The 23,006-nt window shown below is 38.5% G+C and overlaps 1 protein-coding gene across 1 annotated transcript in view; it reads left to right on the plus strand.

Annotated features, from left to right (window-relative positions):
• Window positions 1–23,006, plus strand: part of gpc3 (glypican 3) — a 111,542-nt gene that overhangs the window by 68,808 nt on the left and 19,728 nt on the right. The window contains exons 4-6 of the mRNA XM_056770432.1: window positions 237–379; window positions 2,953–3,078; window positions 10,326–10,437. Of these exons, the coding sequence (XP_056626410.1) occupies window positions 237–379; window positions 2,953–3,078; window positions 10,326–10,437 (381 nt within the window). The remainder of the gene's footprint in view (window positions 1–236; window positions 380–2,952; window positions 3,079–10,325; window positions 10,438–23,006) is intronic.

Here is a 23,006-nt window from a genome sequence, read left to right on the forward strand (position 1 = left end):
TTATTGAAAGGCTGCGGCCAGGGTGTCTGACAAACCCAACAATGCCTCGTTTTGTTATGTAAATCCCATTGTCATCGAACCCGAGCAAACAAACAAGAGCCAAAAACAGCACCTTCAGCCAGACAATTAGCTCAACGTGGAGGAAGTTTTAGAGTTTGTCTCATTAATTTCTTTCACAGTTGGATGTCTGCCAGGACTGTGTCATATTTAGCCTTCAAATCTTCTTCTTTCCTCAGGTGAACGGTATGTGTGCGCACACGCCATCCCGCGTGTCTCGCGCTGTTGCGATGTCGAAAGAACACACATCTGCCTCGTTGGTGCCCCAAAACCGCCCATCTATGAACTTTGACCCGGATGAGACCCTCTTCGGACGGCGTAGGTAAGAATTGAGAAATGAAGTTTGTAAAGAGGGAAGGAAAGTAATAACACAGGGTTTGTGATCAGTTATTGATGTAAAAACAATCTTTCATTCACTTTACGTAGTGCAGCGTATATTTAAAAGAATGTAATATAAATGAATTACATTTATTCATCTGAAGCCTGTATGGTTTTCTACTGTAGAACACAAAAAAAAATATTTTAAGGGAATGTTGGTAACCAACCATCATGGATCCCTATTGATTTCTATTGTATAGACGTAAAACGTATTTCTCAAAATATCTTCTTTTGTGTTTCGCAGAAGAGTCATATCATGCTTCTGAAACCTTGTACTGTATGTCCAAATTCTTTATGATTTTACACTGTGTTGTCAAAGTTCAAAAGCACTGTTTTATACTTTTTATCGGTTAGATATTTGTAAACCCAGTGACGAACGTAAAGTGTAACTAATAATGATGATTTATGGCAAAAAATAAAACTCTCAAAACATGGAGATTTTAGAAGGACAGCAGCGATATACAGATTTAGAAAGACGTGAGATTAAATAAATGACATCATTTTTATTTTTGGGTGAACTATACCTTTAAATGTCATTTAAATGTCAATTTTAATAGGACTATATTTATTTATATGATAAACGTCCACCCCACTATTTATGATGAACAATTTATTAGAAAATTTGTATATAAATGACTACACAGTAAAGGACAAAACATCTGAATTTATCATTCACAATGAATAAAATGTTCCACATATAAGTCATTGCACTATAAATGTATAGGCTAAAGAAAACCGCAAATATGTTCAGTGATGCACAACCAGGTCCCATAAATCACTCAGAGTGCACTATATGAGCTGTAAGGGTAATGCTATTTTGTTTAAATATGACAATGTATTAAGTTAATGCACTAATGTCTTTTCAGTTCTTCAAGTTTCCATTTTGCCACAAATGACTTTCAGACTTGATAAATCACTGCTGGATGCTGTTTAATCCATTTGCATTAACATTGCCATATATTTTTGCTGTTTGGAAACATCCCTCAACATACTCATTAAGAAAAACTATCAAAAAAAGAGCTCTTTGTGCACGGAAAATGAAATCCTCAATAGACTATGTTCTTCGTCATCAGGCCAGGAGTTTTTATGCTACTTTTGCTGCACATCTTTTCACAATATATGCAAACCTTAGCAAATCGATGCCTAAAAAAAGACAATGATCACAGCCTATATTTAAAAATAGCTGTAGCAACATTATTTAAAGCATCTCATTCTGCATTTCAACAAAGTAATAGGTATTTTGAATAACATGATCTTGCTTTATTATTGGTTAATTTCCTTTAGAGTGAGATCTTGTGTACTTTTACAGTGCACCTTAAAACATTTAAATTATTCATATTTTGCTTTACTTTTATCAGTATTATATTAAATGTATACACTGATGACATGGGAACCTGAATATATATATCTTGATTTCAATCTCTTGAGTCCTCAAGAGCTCTAAACGCTCAGCTAAAAGAAGGCTGCAAAGCACTACTGCTATAGAATTGACGGCACGTCAATCCGATGGAAATCGAATGAGTGAATAATAGATGTGTGGAATGAGAATTGCGGCCACCCACAATGCATTTCTCCTGCATCTCTTGATATAGCTAATATCATCTGCTGCTGTTTGTGTGGAGATGCTATAATAGACTCTCCACTTCACCACCTCTCAAACAATCTCTTTTCATGTGTCTCTATCAAACACTTTTCATTCATCTCTACAGACCTGCACTGACCTGTTAAGGGGGTTTCAACTCTAACAGCTCTGAGTATTTGAGAGATGATGTGCGCAGGGGCATCATGCGCCGGCTTATTTATTAAAGAAATGTTTTTGGAAGGGTCACCTGTTGCATCTAGCTTAGTTCAATTTTGCTTGCAGCTGCATACGAAATCTACTTGGCTTATAAATCCGAGGGGGGCACGTGCCAGTTTGAGTGGGCACAAACCTTCTGACAGAGGGTCGTTAGGTGGGTGACTCATTCTGGGTGGGGATGTTTACGTGGGTTGTGAAATGGATTGTGTGTTTGTGTTGCTAGTTGTGGTGTGCGTGTGTGTTCAGACCGATGGTGACAGAGAGAGTCTCATTAACAGGCTTTGTGTCCTGCAGCGAGAGTGACATTGAGCTGCCTTCTGCCCGCTCTGTCCTGTGCAGATCCACTCTAGCTCGCTCACATGAGCAGATGAAGCGGGCCGAGCCAACACAGCAGGCTGTTTCTTCCCTAGGTTAATGTCAATTGACAGTCAAAATGCCTCAAATCAACCTATTTGCTGGAAATCACATAAGATGGATAGATCGCGTTTACTTGCGGTTGACCCTCCGTCAATTTTTCCTCAAACTACTTTTCATTTTGAACTAAGCCTATTTTTTTCCCATAAGCCCCTGTGTTTCTACTCAGTATGTTCTACTTTATCTCCTCTTTGTGCGCTGCATTTGATTTCGTTTACCAGTGTTTATATCCCCCACCTGAATTCTTCTCTCCTTCTCTCTCTCTCTGTTCAGATTTCTCAGTTTTCTCTCTCTGTGTGTTGCAGGGAGTTTATCTCGGGTCTGAGGGGCTTCAGTCAGTTCTACAGTGGGCTCGGTGACGCTTTGTGCAGTAAAGAGTCAACAGTTCTCAACAGCTCCCTCTGCTGGAATGGACAGGAGATGACGGACAAGTGAGTGCTTCATTTGTGAAGCTGATGATAATTGCATTGCTATAATAATACTCAGGGGCACAGGAACCATGTAAAAGTGCGCTTGAGTCATTAATATTAAATAGATGGCATAACATGTGCCCAGGAGTCAATGCTGAAAGGCAAGTAAAGTGCTAGCCAGGCATATTCACACGTCCCTGAGGTGAAGACTAAATGAAAGTCCAAATGAAATCCCACATGCAATTTTTGTTCAATTCAGTTTTGAAATATTAATGCTTATTGTTTAGTAGAGTTTTTTATTTTTGAAGTTAAACATTTTCAGTAGACTACATTAGGATTTGTATTAATAAATGTTTTTAATGTGATGAATAAACAATGATCTATTCTTTTAACTTGTGCATTTATTGCACGTTTTAAATTCAAATAAAAAAGGCAGTGTGCCATTGTGCTGTATGGAATGGATTTGTGACAAATAGTTTTTCAAATGTATATAATTTATATCAATTATATAATTTATAAATGTAAAAATACATTTGGAATCATTTGCAAATCTGTTTTAATGATATATTCACAAATTAGTTTGAATGGTTCTCTAGTAAACCATAATTCAGGATGTAAGAAAGAAATTACCTAGATACGCACGATCATTTCATATCATAGTTGTTGTGTTGCTTATAGTTTATTTCCTTGACCCATTGATTTCTATTGAATGGACACAAAACCAATGCAGGTCAATGGTTTTTCGGTTACCATCTTCAAACCTTCAATTCAATTCAAGTTTATTTATATAGCGCTTTTCACAATGTGTATTGTTTCAAAGCAGCTTTACAGGGGCAAACAGGAAAAAAGAAAAGTTAAAACACAGCACAGTGCATGGTGTTTATACAACGAGTAAGATCATTCTAATAAATAATATCTTATTTCTAAATAAATAAATAAATGAATGAATGCAGTCTCCCGGTGAGCAGGCCAACACTGCCCTGCTGTGGCGAGGAACCCAAACTCCAATGATTGATTAATGGAGAAAAAAAAAACTCGGGAGAAACCAGGCTCAACCGGGAGGGCCAGATCCCCTCTGACGTGTCATAGCTGCACTCAGACTGCTGACGTGTGGTTTAGGTTTAGCATTTAATACCAAATATTGTAACTTCAGCATTAATAAGACAAATAGTCCGTCTTTGCTCTTGACTGTTGGTTCTTCAAACCTTCAAACCTTCTTCTTCAAACCAGGCTTCTTTTTTTGTGTTTTGCAGAAAAAAGAAAGTCATACAGATTGAAATGAAAAGATAACAGAATTTTCATTTTGGGATGAACTATGTCTTTAATATGTATTAATATCTTTAATAGATTAAACTCTTTATTATTAAAGAGCACGTTTCCCGCGATCACATTTTTCAACCTTAAGTTAGTGTGAAATGTTAGAAAATAAGTTCACTGCCAAGCGAGATATTGTCTTGAACAGAATTCGCTTTTCAAGGACTACAGAGAACGGCTGGATCGGACTACAGCCCTCTACTTCCCGGGTACATGATGTCACTATTTCCAGTGCTTTTAATAACCTCCACCCACAGGAAATCGCCAAAAAGGGGGGGAAGGCTTCCTTAGAGAAGAGGAAGAGCTGCTGGAGTAGTTATTAGTGATCGTAAACATTTGACAGAGCTACGCGCTAAACGACCTTCACTTTCATCACAGTCCCAAAGCTGGTAATAAGAATTCAGGTACACACATTCTAAGATAACCAACAGTCAAATAACAGCTTCCATGACTTAAACATCGGCTGTGAAAGCTGTTCTGTGTAATACACTGATATTGTGTGTTTGTGCGCTTACCTCTTAAACACTTCTATGAAACGTCCTCTGAAGCCTGCTTGCAAATGTCTCCTAGTGAATCTGCTTGTTTTATTATGCAAATTGGGTCCAATTAAAAAGCTAAACTTACGCTTCTGTTATTAGTGTTGTTTAATATAACCGATGTGACTCCATTCGGTGCGGTGTCATTTCCCTCACCATAGCAGGAAAATAATTGGGATCTCTAACAAAGATTGATGTTTGCTCATACACTAATAAACCTCTGTTACACTTCGATTGATCTGCATGTTTTGAACTGATAAAATGAAGTTGATGTCATTGTTACTGTTTATTGCTATAAGCCAAAGTTTATGAATACATGTGAGAGGGGCACCGACCAATCACAACAGCCTGAGAAGCGGAAGCCAATCACACCCAAAAAACATAATCAAAGCCTATAAAACAGCCAAAGACTGGGTCCTTTAAACATTGAATTCTGTTATCATAGTGCTGTTTTCTGCTGTTTTATATAACCAGAAGCAAAAAGCCACATGCACAGTTTAGGCACTCTGCTTCTTGTCGCAATGTACCGCTTATGATTTAAACACTATATTAACCAATCAGTATCCAGAGCTCACCAGTTATGACTCACACAATAGAGTTTTTTCGTCTGACAGTTTGTATAAAGTGGGTAAAAGTAGCATATATTACAATGAAATCCGCCTCCTAAATGCTTTCCAATATTGCTAAAATCTCAAAATGTCCCTTAAGAGACATATTGCCCCCCAGCTTGTCACAAATCTTGAAGTCTAAAAAGCTTACTGAATAATACGGAAACAGCATAAGTGGCTGGTAGCCTAGCGGATGGGAGTTCAGTATCTAATGAGTTTGGCTGACTCTAGTTGTAGTTGACTGGCAGCAGGGCGTGAACTGTGCTGTGGGGTTACTGGCATTGGGTTGCCTGTGGTTGTCTGCTTAATTGCTTCTTTTCGGTGTTCGGTCTGTGACCGCCTGTGCCTGGCACTCCACATGCCCTATGGAACCCAATTGTCATATTCCTTGTGCACCTGGCCTGTACATTTTTTGTACTTTTTATGCTTGAGAAGATATTTGGAAGAATGCTAATGACCAGACATATTTCCCCCCCATTGACTACCCTAGACTACCTACATTCTTCAAAATGTCTTCTTTCATGTTCAACAGAACAAAGAAATGATAAAGTAATTGTTCCTACTATGGTAGTCAATGGGGGGCAAAATCTGTCTGGTTACAAGCATTCTTCCAAATTTCTTTCTCTGCGTTCATCAGAACAATGAAATTTATACAGATTTTGAAGGTGAGTGAATGTAATTCATATTGAATTCATAAATTATTTTGGAGTCGAAGTATCCCTTCAACTGCAGCTGTTTCTTGTAAGTGCAGCTGAGGAGTAAATGGGGGTGAATGGGTCTGGTCAAAACAGAATGGTGAACAGTTGGCATTAAGGGACAGACAGCTGTGTAAGGGAGCTCTCGGGCCCTCAAGAGTTAATAAGGACCCAAGATAGTAGAAAACAGAAAGACAAACAGACAAGGATGAGCGGGAAGCTCTGCCAAAATGTCTGTTGAATCTCAATGTCATACTTTGACCGATAATAATTAATTTTGGAATAGGCTCAGATTTATTGTATTAAAGATGAGATGTTCTTTCGCGTTATGCTCTGGGAAGGCAGCCATCACCAAAGAATGTGACTATTTATGCGGCCCTGATAAATTCAAATTAAAAATCAGTTCAAAAATGTCAAATCATAAACCTGTCATTAAACTCTGTAGTAAAATAAACATGCACCGCGGTTTTGATAACATTCCAAGTCATTCGGTTACACAAAAGAATAATCAGCAGAAGCTATGCAGAAATGTTGGGGAATTTAACATATTTCATATTGCGAAAGCTGCAGAGATCTGTTGTTGCATCCTTTGAGTGATGTATCTACCAGGGACAGTATAAGAGGCCAATATCTCCTCCACCAGCAGGTGTTTATCAGCACGACTGTGAGTTTAGAGGTTAATATCCCTTGACATTTCAAATCACCAAAACTGCCTCCTAGACTAAACAATTTGAACATCCACAATATCATCATGCTGTTGAGTGCAATACAGTGAGTGAAATATAGTGAGTGGTTCTGAAAACCCCAGAGAAAGTAAAAAGGATATTTAACATTTTATACAGAATTCTCTTTCTCATGTTCAATAACCTCCATCTCCTTCATCTGTCCTTCTTTGGCTCATGGTTTTCATGAATATTCCTGATAGTCTCAAGTGGGCTTGGGCAGTGGGGCATACTGGATGACTGAGGGGTTCCCAGCAGGACCATGAGTATGAGCAGGTTTGCTGTTCTCCCGCCTACAGTATGAGAATCTGGTCCAGACTGTACATCCACAGGGTGTTGCCGTCATTTCCTCTAGTAGCAGCTGGGTTGCATGTTTTCCCACTATGATCATGTCTGTGAACGATTGTTCTAGTTTTTTTTATAGCAATAATTGTATTGAAGTCTTAAAGAAAATTGAAATAGAGTGAAAGCTGGGTAAAACCAGCAATCTCAATACAGTTTCTTTAAATGTTCATCTATGTTCTTTCTGACACCGTTCAGTAATTTTGAATGAGTTAAAACCTTGCTAAGATATTGTGATGGGTAACTCCATATTAACACAAGCAAAGCCTTTCATTCAATGTGCAATCAACAATTTTATAGGATTTTAAAGAATATTTATCCTGTTGAATGTGTAGCAGAAGAAGCATTTTAGTTTTTTGTTTTCATGTTTTTCTAATATGCATTTACATAACTCATAAAAATGCTTTTTTTAGTCCTCTCAATGGCCTCATATATTTAGAGTGCTTCTCTGCCCTGCTGAAAAAACAACAGAAATTTTAATGGTTTTCATGAGATTAACCATTATCAACCATTTGCTTTTTCCATTAAAACCATGACAAAATTCGTTTTGGGGCATTATTCCAGTAGCATCCCACCAATAGAATCCATCACATAGCCGTTGAACCATTACAGTTTCCATTAAAGCCATTACAAATCCCTTTAAAACCGTTAAAACCATTATAACTTCTTTAATGGTTTCTATTGTTTGTTTCAGAAGGGGACACAAACAAATAGATCTTATTGTGCTGTGATCTAACATACATTAAGTTAGTTTCCTCTTATTATCTCAATAATTTGAAACAGGATCAACTAATAGTATGAATAAATAAAATCTTGTAAATGCTGTAGGTCAGAACCATGAGATTACTAGAAAGAACATTCTGGTATTTAGTATTTGATTTTACACATACAAATCAAAGTCACATATATTTCTCACTCCTCCCTCAGTTGTTATTTAATGGGAAGCACAGTATGTAAATGGTTTGGAATCACTGTTGGAAATAATGAGAGGAATACCTGATGAGCAGTCATCTGGACTCTTTCTAAAACATATTAACCAAATAAATGGCTGCTGTTTTTTTATAGTGGGCTTACTTAAAGGGACAGTTCACCTAAAAATAAAAATAATTTACTCGCACCCTTGAGTTTCAAATCTGGATAAATGTCTTTGTTCTGATGAACACAGAGAAAGATATTTAGAAGAATGCTTGTAACCAAACATTTCTGGACCACCATTGACTGTAAAATGACAGGTGTAGTCATAAGTACACCAGATCTGTTTCACATTCTCAAAGAAATGTATAAAGTAAGGAGGTCAATGGTGGCCAAGAACTGTTTGGTTATAAGCATTCTTCCAAGTATATTTCTCTGTGTTCATCAGAACAAAGAAATGTATACAGATTTGGAAAAACTTGAGTAAAACATGACAGAATTTAAGCACTGCATTCGGTTTTTAACGTCAGTGTTTGACTTTTTTCTTCACATGGTGTTTTATTTTAATCCTTTATTGTACATGGGCAAAAACTCTGTGCTATTCATTTAATATCCTCTAGCCTATTATAATATATCATTTTGCATTCATAAAATAGATGAATTCGGTGTGATGTTTTACTGTTTCCCCACAAACAGCGACCACCACATAAAGACAAGTTTTTCAGACACACGCTTCAGAGATGACCTAAGGTGTTTGACCCAGGTCGGTAGCTCACAGGTGTGCGCCTCATCCGTGATGCCGGATCTAATCTCTTCCCCCATTAAACGCTGGCCATGTCGTCTGATCTTCTTCCTCTAATGGAGCTCATGTCCGTATTATTAATGCGATAATTAAAAACGTGGGGGGGGCTGCCATCCAGAGTAATAACGAGGATAAATAAGTATGGAAATGTAATTTGGCTTAATGAAGAAGCAGTGCATGTAAAATAAGGCGCTGTGAGGGATGAGTGGAGAGGATTGTTAGGGGTTATGTCATCTCTTAGAATGGAGTATGAGGTCATATCCTCGGCTCATTTGTCCAGAAGTGCCTTTATCATTTCGCTGGGTTCTGCTCGTGTTCTCCGGGCTTCAGCGGGTGAACTGAAGGTGGCATCATGACGCACTCACATGTCACTCAGTGTCCCTCTCTCGCCCTAGTGCCTGTGTGCATCAACACTAATTAGCTTTTAATAGGGAGTAATTAACTGGAACATGAGTCCAAGGAGCCCTGAGGGAATGACGAACACTTGGGCGCCGACGCGCACGCATTTAAAACAGTTGAGGAAGTCTAACATATGCTCCAGTTGCTCAGAAACATTCGCATGCCAGCACATGTTTGACCCAGTTGTGTCGTTATAGGCCTACTGTTGGGTTCAGTCTGGGTGTTGAGAGCCAGAAGAGAAAATAAATATGAAAACTCAGCTTAGACATTATGACTTACTACTAGACAACATTAATATTTATGCCTCTGTTCGTAGTGAGTTATTCATTATAGCTTTGGGAAAATTGGAACAACAGAAGCCGCATGGGATAATTTATTCAAAAGCACTGATTTTTGTCAGATGGAAAGTACCTCATAAATGTCTGTCCTCATGTGGCAGTCACGTGCAATACTTATTAAATGTGAGATCCAATGAAAAAGGAATTAGTGAGTTGAAGGCATTCCTTTTTTTTCTCAAATTGAAATTTAATTTATGTTGTTGCCTCTAGGTGGCAGTAGAGCCCGACTCGAGATGTCTCATTCTTGAAACACCTTGCATGTATTTTTGCTTAAATTCTTTTTAGTCTTTTGTGCAAAAACACAAGATACATCTGTATGCAAGGGATTCAAATGAGATCATTAATTGAAAACATCTGCCTAAATGCTTAAAATAGGGGCTATAATAGACGATTTAATGGCACGTTCCCACTGTGACAATTTACCCCGTACAGTGTGACAAGTTCATCCCCAGCTGTTATCATGTGTTAAATGAACTGTGTCTTTTTTGGGGGGGTTACTGTATGGAAAATGTTCAACTTTTGTAGCAAAACAATGTGACAGCTAGCCCCTGTGTAAATCCTGTTGGCCTGCTTTATGATGTGTGCATCTATGTTTTACAGGTTTCCTGGTCCAAGCCTGAAAAAAGTCCAGCCTCACGCTACAGAATCCAGACAAAAACCTCCCGAGCCCATCATAAGCCAGATCATTGACAAACTCAAACACATCAATCAGGTGAGTTCACACGCTGTATATCAGAAAGCAGCACACGCTTTACATGTGAAATTTACTGCAAACATCTGTGAATAATCAAAGCTGACAGTACTCCAGGCGTGCTGTCAATCACCATGCAGACATACAGTCATACATAAACCTGTCACTTGTTATATGTCAAGTTGTGACCGTCTGCCCATCATCACACGCAGATGCGCATGTCTTGAAGCTATGTCGGGCTCTTGTGGATTATCAGTGGGTATGATAGGGGCTGCCGGTATCTGTGCATGAATGCAGACAAAGCAGAAACATTCATCGACTTCCTTTAAAAAACAACAGCTGTGTGTCATATCACCTGGACGGTGTGCTGGGTGTGTTTCTGTGTGTGTGCTCTTATATTTCATGTTCAGCACCTTGTCTGTTGTAACGGAGAGCCCACACTGATATATGACCCTTCAGTGTCCCGAGAGAACAGCATCTGGCTCATCCACAGGAAGTCATTGTGGAGGATCTGAAGGACGCTTCTTTCTGTGCTTTCTTTTTACCTGGAGGTTGTGTAGGGTGTGTTTGTGCGTGCGCGTGGGAGACCGTCTTCATCGCTACTAACATGTTGTTCATTTTAACAATTGTTAACAAATGAACTCTAATTTTAAATGTACAAATTTAAAATGCGTTTAGCACAATCGGTGTGACCTTGTAATATATTGCTTTCTGCTAATGTGTTGTTGTCAATGTCAAATCATCTGTGTTATAAGGGGCGCTAAGGGCAAATGCACATTTAGCTTGATCTCACAGGAATTTTTTACTATTTTACGCGTCGGCTAATGCATATGAATATGTACGATATGAATCCTACAAAAACATAATTATTATTAGAAAACGCCATACTGAAGCCCCTTCCCTGACCCCACCTCTAAACCTTACATCACTGGCACGGAAGCAAATCGTACTAAAATGTACAAATAAGATCAAACCTAGTGAAATTGTTATGAATTATCATGATATTGTGTTGGCATATTAGAGAAAGCTGCGATGGATAGAAGTTTGTAAAGATGTGATTAAGAGGCGAATAAAGAGAAAGATGTGCGTTTATTTACATTTTACATTTAACAGACGCTTTTATCCAAAGCAACTTATATTGCTTTATCCTATACATTTTACATAGGTATTTGCAATCCCCTGGGATCGAACCCACAACCTTGTGTTGTTAACGCAATGCTCTTACCACTGAGCTACAGGAAAGCAGTCTATATATGCAGTCTATATATGCTCAGTGCCGTCCGTTTTGTCAGAGGTGAATTGTATACAACAGATAAACACATCCGCTGCCCCTATAAACACTTTAACAAAAACACATCCTGTGGTAAATATTGTGGATTCCAGGGTTGTTTGTTAGACTGTGCACACACAAACATTGTGTGTTCACTATATTTTCAGGACACATTTGTACCAAGAAGTGAAAAAAACCTCATCAATTTGAGCAAAACCTTACGTTGGGGACGTCTATGTCTATAACCACACGTATGAAAATAAACACGTAAAGACCGTAAAGACCACTTTGCAAGATGTACATACGGTTTCGGTTTTTAATATCAATTTATTAATTAAAAGAAAGTTGTATTTTGTTCAACCGTTGAACCTGCGTTGTTGACGTCATCTGAAGAGGTCTATAAGGTTAGAATGTAGTGTTTTTTACTAGCTGTGTATAAAAACAGTTGAAGTCTATGAAATGTCCTCATATAGATAGTAAACATAAGTGTGTATGTGTGTGTGATGTCTTTCCAATGGTATTTGCTAACAAATAGCTGCAATCTCGTGAGAATACAATTACAATCCTACGTTCAGACAAAGCCCTAAATGAGATCTTAACAAGACACAACAAAACCCAATCCCATAAGCCAATGCCGTACAAACTGATCTCACACTGTAAGAATGAATATACAGCCCGCATACGGTTGAGAAATCACAACTGATTTACTTCGACCGCCGGTGTTTCCTTTTTTTCACCAGAAGAAACATGTTTTAATCAAACATTCACTTCACTCGCCCAATGGTGAGATAATAGTTTGCATCTGCTGTTATCTGGCACCGTGCTAATGTGTGTTCTCATTCGTCTCCGATAGCCAAAGATTTGCGTTACCTCCCAGGGCAGACAGACAGAAAACTTGTATCAGACATTTCCCAGCTTTTCACAAAGGCAAAATCTAATTTTCTAGCCTGTGAGGCCTGTTACAGTTTGTATATTTGTCATGCGCCGCACTTACTTAATGTTCCGCGCCAGTTGTTGTAATTCTATAAAACATTTTGGGTGTGGATCCATTGGATTTTATAGAGCAATAAGGTTTTTGGAAGGTTCAAATATTTCTGTTCCCATGGCCTATAGCGTGACAAGACCAAAAGTGTTTGTGTAGCATCACTAGGGATGGCTTGTTGGCTCACATTTGTTCTTCTTCTGAAACAGACATCGGGGACAGCGTTACCCTCCGAAAAGACAAAACCTAGCCCTCCCTGTGCTCCACAAACCCCCTTTTCTCACGCCTGATGGCGCTGACGTAATGGCTCAGCGGGGCCAAGTGTAGAGTAGAGCTCGCCTCTCTATAAATGCAAAAAATGACTTTGTGATCAAACCTATTCCGACTTGGCGACTACTCAAAGCATTTGTGTGTTCTTTTCTGCGTGCCTAAACATGATTTCTCAGTCTTCAACATATACGAGTAAATGCATTTTCCAGCAGTGAAGTAGATATTTGGTGCTCAAATTTGCTAGGATTTATTGGTGGAATTGCAGGTATGTTTTAGGACGAAGCTGACGTGTCCATGTGTGCTTGTGTGTTCTTGTTTCTTTGAGTGTCGAACATTTACTTGTTGATCCATAAGAGCTGCACCAGTTCTCTGTGTTTATATGGAAATTGTACGTCTCGTCTTTTGTGGACTGTTTACTTCCTGTGAGGAAAGCTGTTAAACTGAAAACCTCCTGTTTGTTGTCGATAATTAAACATAATAAATGAGTAAAATTTCCCTGGACAAATGAGATCAACATTTGGCTTAACCAGTCCTAAAAACGCTCTACACAAACATCGTGAAGCAAGGAATTAGTCTGTTCACCTTAAAAGGGAAACTGCGGAACAATCTCAGACAGAAATGTAGGTTTATACTGTGCATGTGGATTATACATGATGGGATTCATTACGGGTGGAGATGCTCGGCGCGACACCACAAATATGTTTGTTATCAACACACTTGAATGTTCCTTTTTCAAATCTTTTGATAGTTAATATCAAGGCCACGTGTTAATATCAAGGCCAATTGTGACTGACTTAAACTTAAACATTTGTATTTCTCATTGTCTCCTTTTCTGTAACGTGTTGTCTCATTGTGTAAGCATCATGAACAGACAGAAGGAAAACAAACATGACAAGTTCTCTGTCAACAGCTGCCCTCGCATACAGTTTAATTTACGCTGGTCGGCAAATTAGATTTTCATATTTGTTGAAATATGTCTTTCCGTTGGTGCCGTCATCAAAACCATCTGGACTTTTTCGAGTATTGAGTTACGGCTTAAAAAAGCCATTTCCCAGTGGAGTTGAGGGGATAGTGGTGAAACACTGCAATTATCTGATTGGTCTTTGATTATAGGACTTCCCTCGAGCTGTGAGATGTGTCTGCCATGTGTAGAGCAGCGAAGTGAGGATTACATGTCAGCTCCCATGTTGTCCTAGATTTGTGGAATGTCCCGTGAAAATGTGTTTTTTTTTACTTACGAAGGGAACAACTCTGGGCTAGAAATCTTTCACTCGTTCTTGCAATATTTCCAGACCTCTTCATTTTATTTCCACACATTCTCAATCTCTCTTTTTGAACTCCACCCTACATTTTTATGTTAACGCAACATTCCCACTCTCCTCTCTGGATGTGTTGAGTTGTGTGTGACATACTCCAGTCCTACAGCTCTGCTTCACTCTAATTAGATCCAGCGGCTGAGAGAGAGAAGAGAGAGAGAGAGAGAGAGAGAGGTAGCAGGTAAGGCAGGAGAGCAGACATCAAAACAAACCAGAGCTCCACACATTCCATCACGCAGCTTTATATCCTACTGCTGCCTCCACCAACAGACCTCAACACCTCATCTACTCGCACACACACGTGCACGCTAAACACACATTCACAAACATACACGATACAACACAACCTTTATATGCATTTACTGCATCAGCTTAACTTAAACATTTACTCAAGTACACAAACATACTCACTTGTTGTATGCGTAACACCAAAACAGCCCTCATGACTCATTTTTGTTAACCTGTTTCATTCCCTGATAAAGGGGAGAAATGTTCATATTTTATATGATTTACTTTTAACAAGATGCATATTAGTTTCAAAATGAAATGCAAGGTCCAATAGGAAAGGTTTATGAAAATGTCATTGATACATATTTTTAAGTTTTAAATGAACTTTCTGAAATTCTGTTTTCATTTACTCACCCTCAAATTGTTCTTAATCTGTATTCATTTCTTTGTTCTGATGGTTACAGAGAATGATATTTGAATATGATTTTAACCAAACAGTTCTTAGCCACCATTGACTACCCTGGTAGGAAAAATTCTTTATAAATGTATTTGTTCTGTTGAACACAAAAGAAGATATTTAGAAGAATGTTTCAAAGCAAACAGTTCTGTGGCACGTTAACTACCATTGTCCTTTATCTTTCTATGGTAGACAATGGTGGCCAAGGACTGTTTGGTTACAAGCATTTGCCCAAATATCCTTCTCTGTGTTCATCCAAACAAAGAAATTGGGACGGATTTGGAACCCAAGGGTGAGTAAATGATTTTTGACAATTGATGACAATTTTTTGGATGAACTATGCCTTTAATATTTGTATTATGTGGTAACCGCTGTATAAAATCTATAAGGTACTCCAGGCATGTGCTCTATCGTGAATAAATCAAGGGCATTGTTAGGCACGGCGCAAAGCGAAGACATATTAATATATATATTGTGTGCTACCCTTATTATAAGATCTTATTCAAGCTTGAAATATTAAGTGTTTGGCTGGTTACTTTGTAATTGACTTACCAGTTTCTGATCATTTATTTTCTTTTAAAATGCTTGTTAAACATGCATGTGGTTCACCAGTAGGTCATGGATGGAAGGGTATTACTCAAACAGTCACAGTCGCTTGAATCCATGCACACACAAACACATATTTATAGGCCAACCCATACTCACAGACACATGCTCACTTCAAGCTTCAAAGATGCAGTTTAATTTGTATTTCAGTGGATGCTGGTGTGTTTGAAGGTGTGTAGGTATGAGGGTTTCTCAAATGAACTGTGACACCTGACATTAAAGCTGTCTAGCAGGCTCTTCATAAATCTTGAGATATAGAGTTGGGGGCTGGGTTTGACCCGGAGAAAGCACGTAGTCCTATCTTGATGGCCCCCCACACGTCTCTGTTTTCACTTGCTTTTTTCTCCAATGACTCTCACACAACAAATACGCTGTAAATATCTTGTTATGGCTGTCTTGTTCTTCTTACAACCTTGATGTTTCTGGTTGGGTCTTTTTTCTCCCGTTTTTCTCACAACTAAGTTTTCTTTTCTTTTTAGGTAAGAAAAATCACAACTGGGACCTCTGTAAAATCCCAGTTGTTTCTCCTACAAAGCAATGGGATTAAACGGACAGCATAGTGAGATTGAGGACGTTTCTTACTTTTTTCGTATCCTGAGAAAAAAGATTTATACGTTTTCTATAGAGTTTCAAATGAGATCTCTTTAGTCACTTATGCAAATCTCAAGCACTGTGCTATAAGATTTATCAATATACCCATCTGTTATAAAAATGTATTTAGTTTTAATAGCAGCAATAGTATTTAAATATGAAACTGAACATTTATCATCAAATTCCTTCAGGCTTGAATGACTATTATAGCACTTTACACTTACTGTATCAACAATTGTCCACTTTGCGGCTCATTATTTTTCTCGGCTAGAGTTGAAACAAGATGGCGATTTACATGTAAGGGGACCGGCAGTGTATGTAGATAGATATTACCATTCTAAGGTAAAAAAATATATCTCCTCATTATGTAAGGTCACCTCTAAAGACATTTACGCATTTGGCAGACGCTTTTATCCAAAACTACTTACATTGCATGATACTATACTTTTGTGTCTGAGTATGTGCAATCTCTGGGATCGAACCCATGACCTTTGCGTTGTTTACGCCATGCTCTAACCACTGAGCTACAGGAAAGCTATGTTATGTATAATATGTTGCATTTCTGTCGAGAGAAACTCCAAAGAAATTACACTATGGACCTTTAAACAACGGTGAAATGAACCATTATAGCATCATCAGCCAATACACTTGTACTCTGGCCACTTTTCAATACGTCTTTACAATAAAACTCACATTCCCTCTCTTTTTCTCCAACCCCCTCTCCTCCTCTGTCTGCTCCTCTCTCCCCTGCTGACTAGGAGGTCAGACAGAGCACATGAGACGTCTTTACCTTCCAATTAGTTGGCTTCTAATGAGACTGAAGTCCCCCCTCCCCTCGGCAGTCCCCATCCCAGAGGCCGGAAGTTTGATGCCCTACTACTGCCACCAATTTACCCACACCCATATCAGCCACCCCACTGGATACAATTACTACGCAGCCAGCCAACAGCAAGCTTGCGGCCAGATCTCAACTGTGCTGAGGAAAGTGGGGTTGCTTGACCAATGTGGAATGCATAAATAGAAATGTCCACGGTCAGCGGCAAACCTGTTTACTAACAGGACACGTTTGTTAGCGTGTTGTGCTGGAACGACTTCCTGTGACATGATGATGTTACAGGAGGTGCTTCCTGAGCCACTGAAGCGCAGTACTTTATACTTGTATGCATATAATGTGGATACAGAATTAAAGAGATAGTTCACTCAAAAATGAATATTCGTTCATTATTAACTCACCCTCCTGACATTTCAAACCTGTCATGACTTCATTTCACAGAACACAAAATAATATATTTTGAAGAATGCTGTTTTGTGTTAATACAGTAGAGAAGTCAATGGGACCAGTGTGGTTTGGTTACCAATGTTTTTTAAAATATCTTCTTGTAGGTTCTGCAGAATAAAGATTGGTAACACTTTCCTTGAAGCATGTATGTATAATGCAAACTAAAAGTAGTTTTAAAGCATTGTAATGCACCTTTTAATGCATTGTGATGTCTTATAAATAATTGTTATTACAGGTTATACATTATAACACTTAGCAATTCATTGTTAAACTACACAAATTGGTTATAATTCTTTATAACTAAATATAATGCATTAAAAACACATTATGAAAAAATGTATGCATTTTACCCTTTAAAAACTCTTTATAATGCATTATACATACATGCTTCAAAGAAACTGTTACCAAAGAATGCATCAAGACTACATTTATTTCGTTATTTATTTGAAGTGAATTGAAAACGGTCACCCAACTACCATAGGTACTGTGGACCTAACAAACATGATCATTCATTTTGATCATTCTTGCACAAAGCGGGCATACATTACTGTCTACATACAGACTGCATAGAGATCCAGTTCTCCATGAGAGAAGAGGCACGCAGGTGGAAGGTTATGGTTGTCCTCTTTCTCAGGCTGCAGTGTAACCGAAGCCTCCCCCGGGCTGCCTGTGATATTTGGCTCTGTGCGTTGTTTCTCATGGATTGTCTGTATCTCCCAGCGTGAACTGGGAGAGGAACCTTAGAGAAACACAGAGCTCCGTCAGCGGCCTCGCCGGGAAACACAACAGGAGCCTCTCGGCGGGTCAGAGGTCTCACTTCCTGTTTCCTCTCCGTGCCGGGTCATCAGAGGGTCTTGCTGCGAAGGATGCAGACCGCTCTATCTCACTTTCCTTTTGTTTTAGGCCCCTCACAACTCAGATCACCGTCCCAGAAGGCGCAGCTAGATTATGGGAGGAAGAGATGATAGGAAGGAGAGGTGCTTAAACATGTGGAGAACTGTTCAGTGTCAGTGTTGATATGGGCCTGTAGTAAAACGAACACACACATGCACACGTTTTACAACTTAAGGGGATAGTTCACACTAAAATCTGTTATTATTTACTCACCCTCTTGTCACAAAACAGGATCTTTTTTTAAAAGTTGGTAACTGAACAGCACCAGGACACATTGTCATATTGTATGGCCACAAAACCAATGCAAGTGAATGGGTGCCAGTTAACAACATTCTTCATTATCTTTTTTGGTTGTCTACAGAAGAAAGAAAGTTATACAGGTTTGGTTTAGGTATCAACCCAAACTCATGAGAATTCTAAAAGGGATACTTCACCCAAAAATGTATATTCTGTCATCCTTTACTCACCTTCGATTTGTTCCAGATCTGGTTAAATATTTTTTTTCCTTATGAACACAAAGAAAGATATTTGGAAGAATACTTGTAACCAAACAGATCTAACCAAAAAAATACTTGATAAAAATAATGTTGAACACAAAAAAAGACATTTTGAAGAATCGAGGAAACCAAACAGTTCTGGGGCACTTTTGACTACCATTGTTATTTTTCCTACTACGGGAGTCAATGGGGGGCAAAATCTGTCTGGCCATAAGCATAAGAATATTTCCACTATAGCAAAGCCGTGAGTTAAGAAATGTCTTTTAAGAAATGTCTACCTGTGCTATATGTGGGGATAGTAAAGTGATGTTTCTCTTAACTTTACTATTCTGAAGGAGTATGCTTTAATGTTTTAAATAAGATTTGTAGATAAAAATGTAATTGCGCAAACATATAAGTTTCTATCATCACAAAATTATTTAACAATGTTTTTGAAATGTATAGACTAAATAATTTTTAAAAAGCAGCAAAAAAGATCCCAGAATAGATGTTAACGTCTCCAAAACTGCTTAAAAGTTCATTTTAGACAAAGGGTTCCTCTACTGAAGATGCAAAATATTATATTATGAAAATATTCATTTTTTTGCATAACATAATTCATACAGTTTTGAATAACACAAAACTATGAGACTTAAAGGTCTTAAAAAGATCAAAATAAGTGAGAAAAAGATTAATAGTATAGGTGATTAAGTGAATAAGAATAAGTGAATGACCCTAAATTTTTAAACGGTACAGTTTCATCGGACGCACACGACTGGCCCAAAGTTAATTCCCAGTGTGTGTTTGTTTATGATATAACAATATAAAATAATATTGAATTTCTTTTCATATTAATGTATATAAATATTTTATTCTTTATATTACATCAAAACTACTTAAGTTAAGTTGGGGCCCCATAACATTTGTTTATGTTTTTGGTGCTGAAGCCGTCTACATCTCTTATTTCTCATTGAGGCCTAAAGGATGGACAGAAAGTGCAAGTGCATGCTGTGTGTTCATGAAAGAATGCTGGGCTGGAATGGGGTGAACGGGTTGGTGATATCAGATGGACGTCTTCAGACCACATGACTCTGGGAACGATTGTGATGACATGTCGAGCCCTGAATGAGAAGACAAGCAAAGCCTGCTCAGACGCTAATTAGATTTAGCCAGCGGCCCTCATATCAGACGCTCTTTTAGCTCCCACTGCTCTGTCAAACAATCGGCTACATTTACTGCAAACACGCCAACATTTACATTAGCTTGATGAAAGGACCGTGAATTCTTTTCAACTTAAAACGGCTTTAGCGTAACACATTTGTAGCATAACAATGAAGCCCTCCCTGCTGAAACAGCGCAGCTTCGGCTTCTTTTTCTCAAATGAATAAAGATATCTTTCAGGCTTTTCCAATCTGTAAACTGTTTTGCTTTCTTTTGATAAATGGCTTTGTTACGGTGCTAGAGAAGCTGCTGTAAAGGGCTTGTTTGGATTATGAAGAAACTGACTGAGGAAATGTGCTAAAACACCCATAAATCATCGTCGGAGAAGCCCACACCCAGATTTATAAGTCGGCTGGAGAGCGCCCGCTCTTTGTGCTCCTGTCTCAACAGGTACTAGTTGTAGGAAATTAATCTGTCTCTTTCATCTGTCTCAGACTCACCATGTCTTGCATGACTGCGTCTGCTTCAGACAGGTGAGAGAGGACACTGATAGCGAGAGAATGACCGAGAGAGTGAACAAGGAATAAAGGTCCACACAAACCTCAAATTGAATAAATGTTGGGTAATGCGTGAAGTGTGTGTATGTGTGTCTGTGTGCATTTGTTTTGAAGTTTCCATGACTCACACAATAAAAATGTACCTTTTTTATCTTTGTTTTCTCAGATATGAACCATAACAACCCAAGTAATTTTAATGTCCTCACCCATCCACAGAAACTTTGTTTTGGGTCTGTTTATGTTTATATGCAACCTTACATTCGTTCCATATAAATGAGGAAATGAGCAGCAACTATCTATGTAGGGCAAAGGCAAAAAAACAAAGCAAACAAACAGCAACCCTATTCAAAGCTTTCAGTCTGGGTTTGGGTTTCGTGTAAATTAATTTAGATATAAATACTTCTCCTCATTTAAACTAATATCATAATTAAGTTCAGTAACAACCATTTAAGACCAGAATTTAGTTATCCTACAGTCGCTGCGTATTAAGTTAAAGGAATAGTTCACCATAAATGGTCCCTATTTATATTGCATGGTAATAAAAATTACAACGGGGACTATTTTTGGTGAGCAATTCCATTAAAGGGATAGTTCACCCAAAAAGGAAAATTCTGACAGTTCTGGGACATCATTGACAATCATATTAGGAAAAAATATTGTATTATTCTTCTCGTTCTGTTGAACACAAAATAAGATATTTGAAGAATGTCGGAAAGCAAACCATTCTTGGGCACCTATGGTTCTCAATGATGTCCCAAAACTGTTAGTGGCTAACTTTCTTACAAATATCTTTCTTTGTTTTTAACAGAACTTATAAATCTATACAGGTTTGGAACAACTTGAGGATGAATAAATTAAGACAAAATTGTCATTTTTGGGTGAACAATCCCTTTCATGGGGAAGCGCAGTGGAAATCTGCTGTTATAGTCAGACGTACATGTTGCTTATGCATGCAGTGTAAAGTGGCCGTACGGCAGCAAGCAAAACACAGTATGAAAAGACCGCAAGCCACACACACCATCCGGCACGAGTCCAGACATGCACAACTTTCATTGAAAGCAGGCAAGGTAAATGATACGATGCTAATCACAGGAAGAAAGAAAAAAGTCCTTCTTCATCGCTTGATTTCCTCCTCGGTTTCTGTCTCACAAACATATAAACATGTCGGCCCTCTGCTATCGTGCAGGGAAGACTTGTCCCTGTATTGACCCTGTTTGTGTGCTGACACACAGGATATGGTGTTGCTCAGTGCGGCTCAGCTCTGCTCCAGTCTGGGGCCAAACCACAGGCTTTATCTCCAGCCCCTCTGGGGTCTTTATACCCAAGCCATACACAACCCTCAGCTGCTCACTGCCGCCCCACAGCGTGTGTTGTGGTTACCAGAAAAAGCAGGAGGGTGAAAAAAACGTGTCCTCTCATGTTTTCTCATTGTTAGGGGGTCGGGAGTTGGATTTTTTTTACCGGGGTTGGAGAAGCATTTAAAGACTGAGTCTTACTTAGAGGGGAAGAGTGAGGGAGTTAAAGGAATAGAGCCACTATAGATTTAAATTATTTGTCTATTTAATTTAACAAATATTATTTACTAACTCTTATGACGTTCGAATCCGTTATGACATTTGTTCTTCTGCAGAATACACAAGAAGATATTTTGAAGAATGTTAAACACTTGCACAAAACCACTGACACATTTCTCAAAATATCTTCTTTTGTGTTACACAAAAAACAGTCGTATACGGGTTTTGAACAACGTAGGGGAGAATAAATAATGAAAAAAGTTTTATTTTGGGGTGTACTACTCCCTTTAAAGCGTTATTTAACCAATAAAACTCTGTGGTGCCCTAGAACAAACCATCGCTATTATTATTGCGAATATTGAGGATTAGACATTTTTAAAAATCCCTAACTCTAAAAGTTTAAATGCATAATGTGTCCCACACAATTTGTGTTCAGAAATTGAATGATACCTCAAATTGTGACTTACTGAGGCGCATCAAACTAAACTGAACTCTGGTTTGCTGTTGCTGAGTAAATGAGATCTGCACTGGGCTAATCATTGTTTGTCCTGACATTATAATTTCCTGTCTGTTAGTTTTCTCCGTGGCATACGCTTCATTGGTCATCTGCTAGATTAAATTGTAAACTGCCGTGTGGCATTACAGCATTTCTCCGAGCGCTGACCCTGAGCAGAGTTCAGTCCTGGTGTGGGTCACAACAACAGATTTGGTCCCTGTGTCTCTTTTGCCACTGAGCAGTTTGCCATATGTTGGCCTTTTGTGAAGTTTTCCTTCACGTTCTGTGCATTTAAGGGAAGAAGGCATCGCGTGGCTGAACAGACGCTAATTGCATTTTTGTGTTCAGCTATGCTGCATTCCTTCAGACCCATGTTCCCAAAGCCTCTGGACCACAGAGAGGAGAAGGGGGAGGAGATGGGCAGTCCTTAAAAATATGAGACATGGTCTTGATTTATCGAGCATATTTTTCCTCCATGCGTCCTCAAGGCACT

Source organism: Triplophysa dalaica, chromosome 16 (genome assembly GCF_015846415.1).
Source record: "Triplophysa dalaica isolate WHDGS20190420 chromosome 16, ASM1584641v1, whole genome shotgun sequence".
NCBI classification, from domain to species: domain Eukaryota; kingdom Metazoa; phylum Chordata; class Actinopteri; order Cypriniformes; family Nemacheilidae; genus Triplophysa; species Triplophysa dalaica.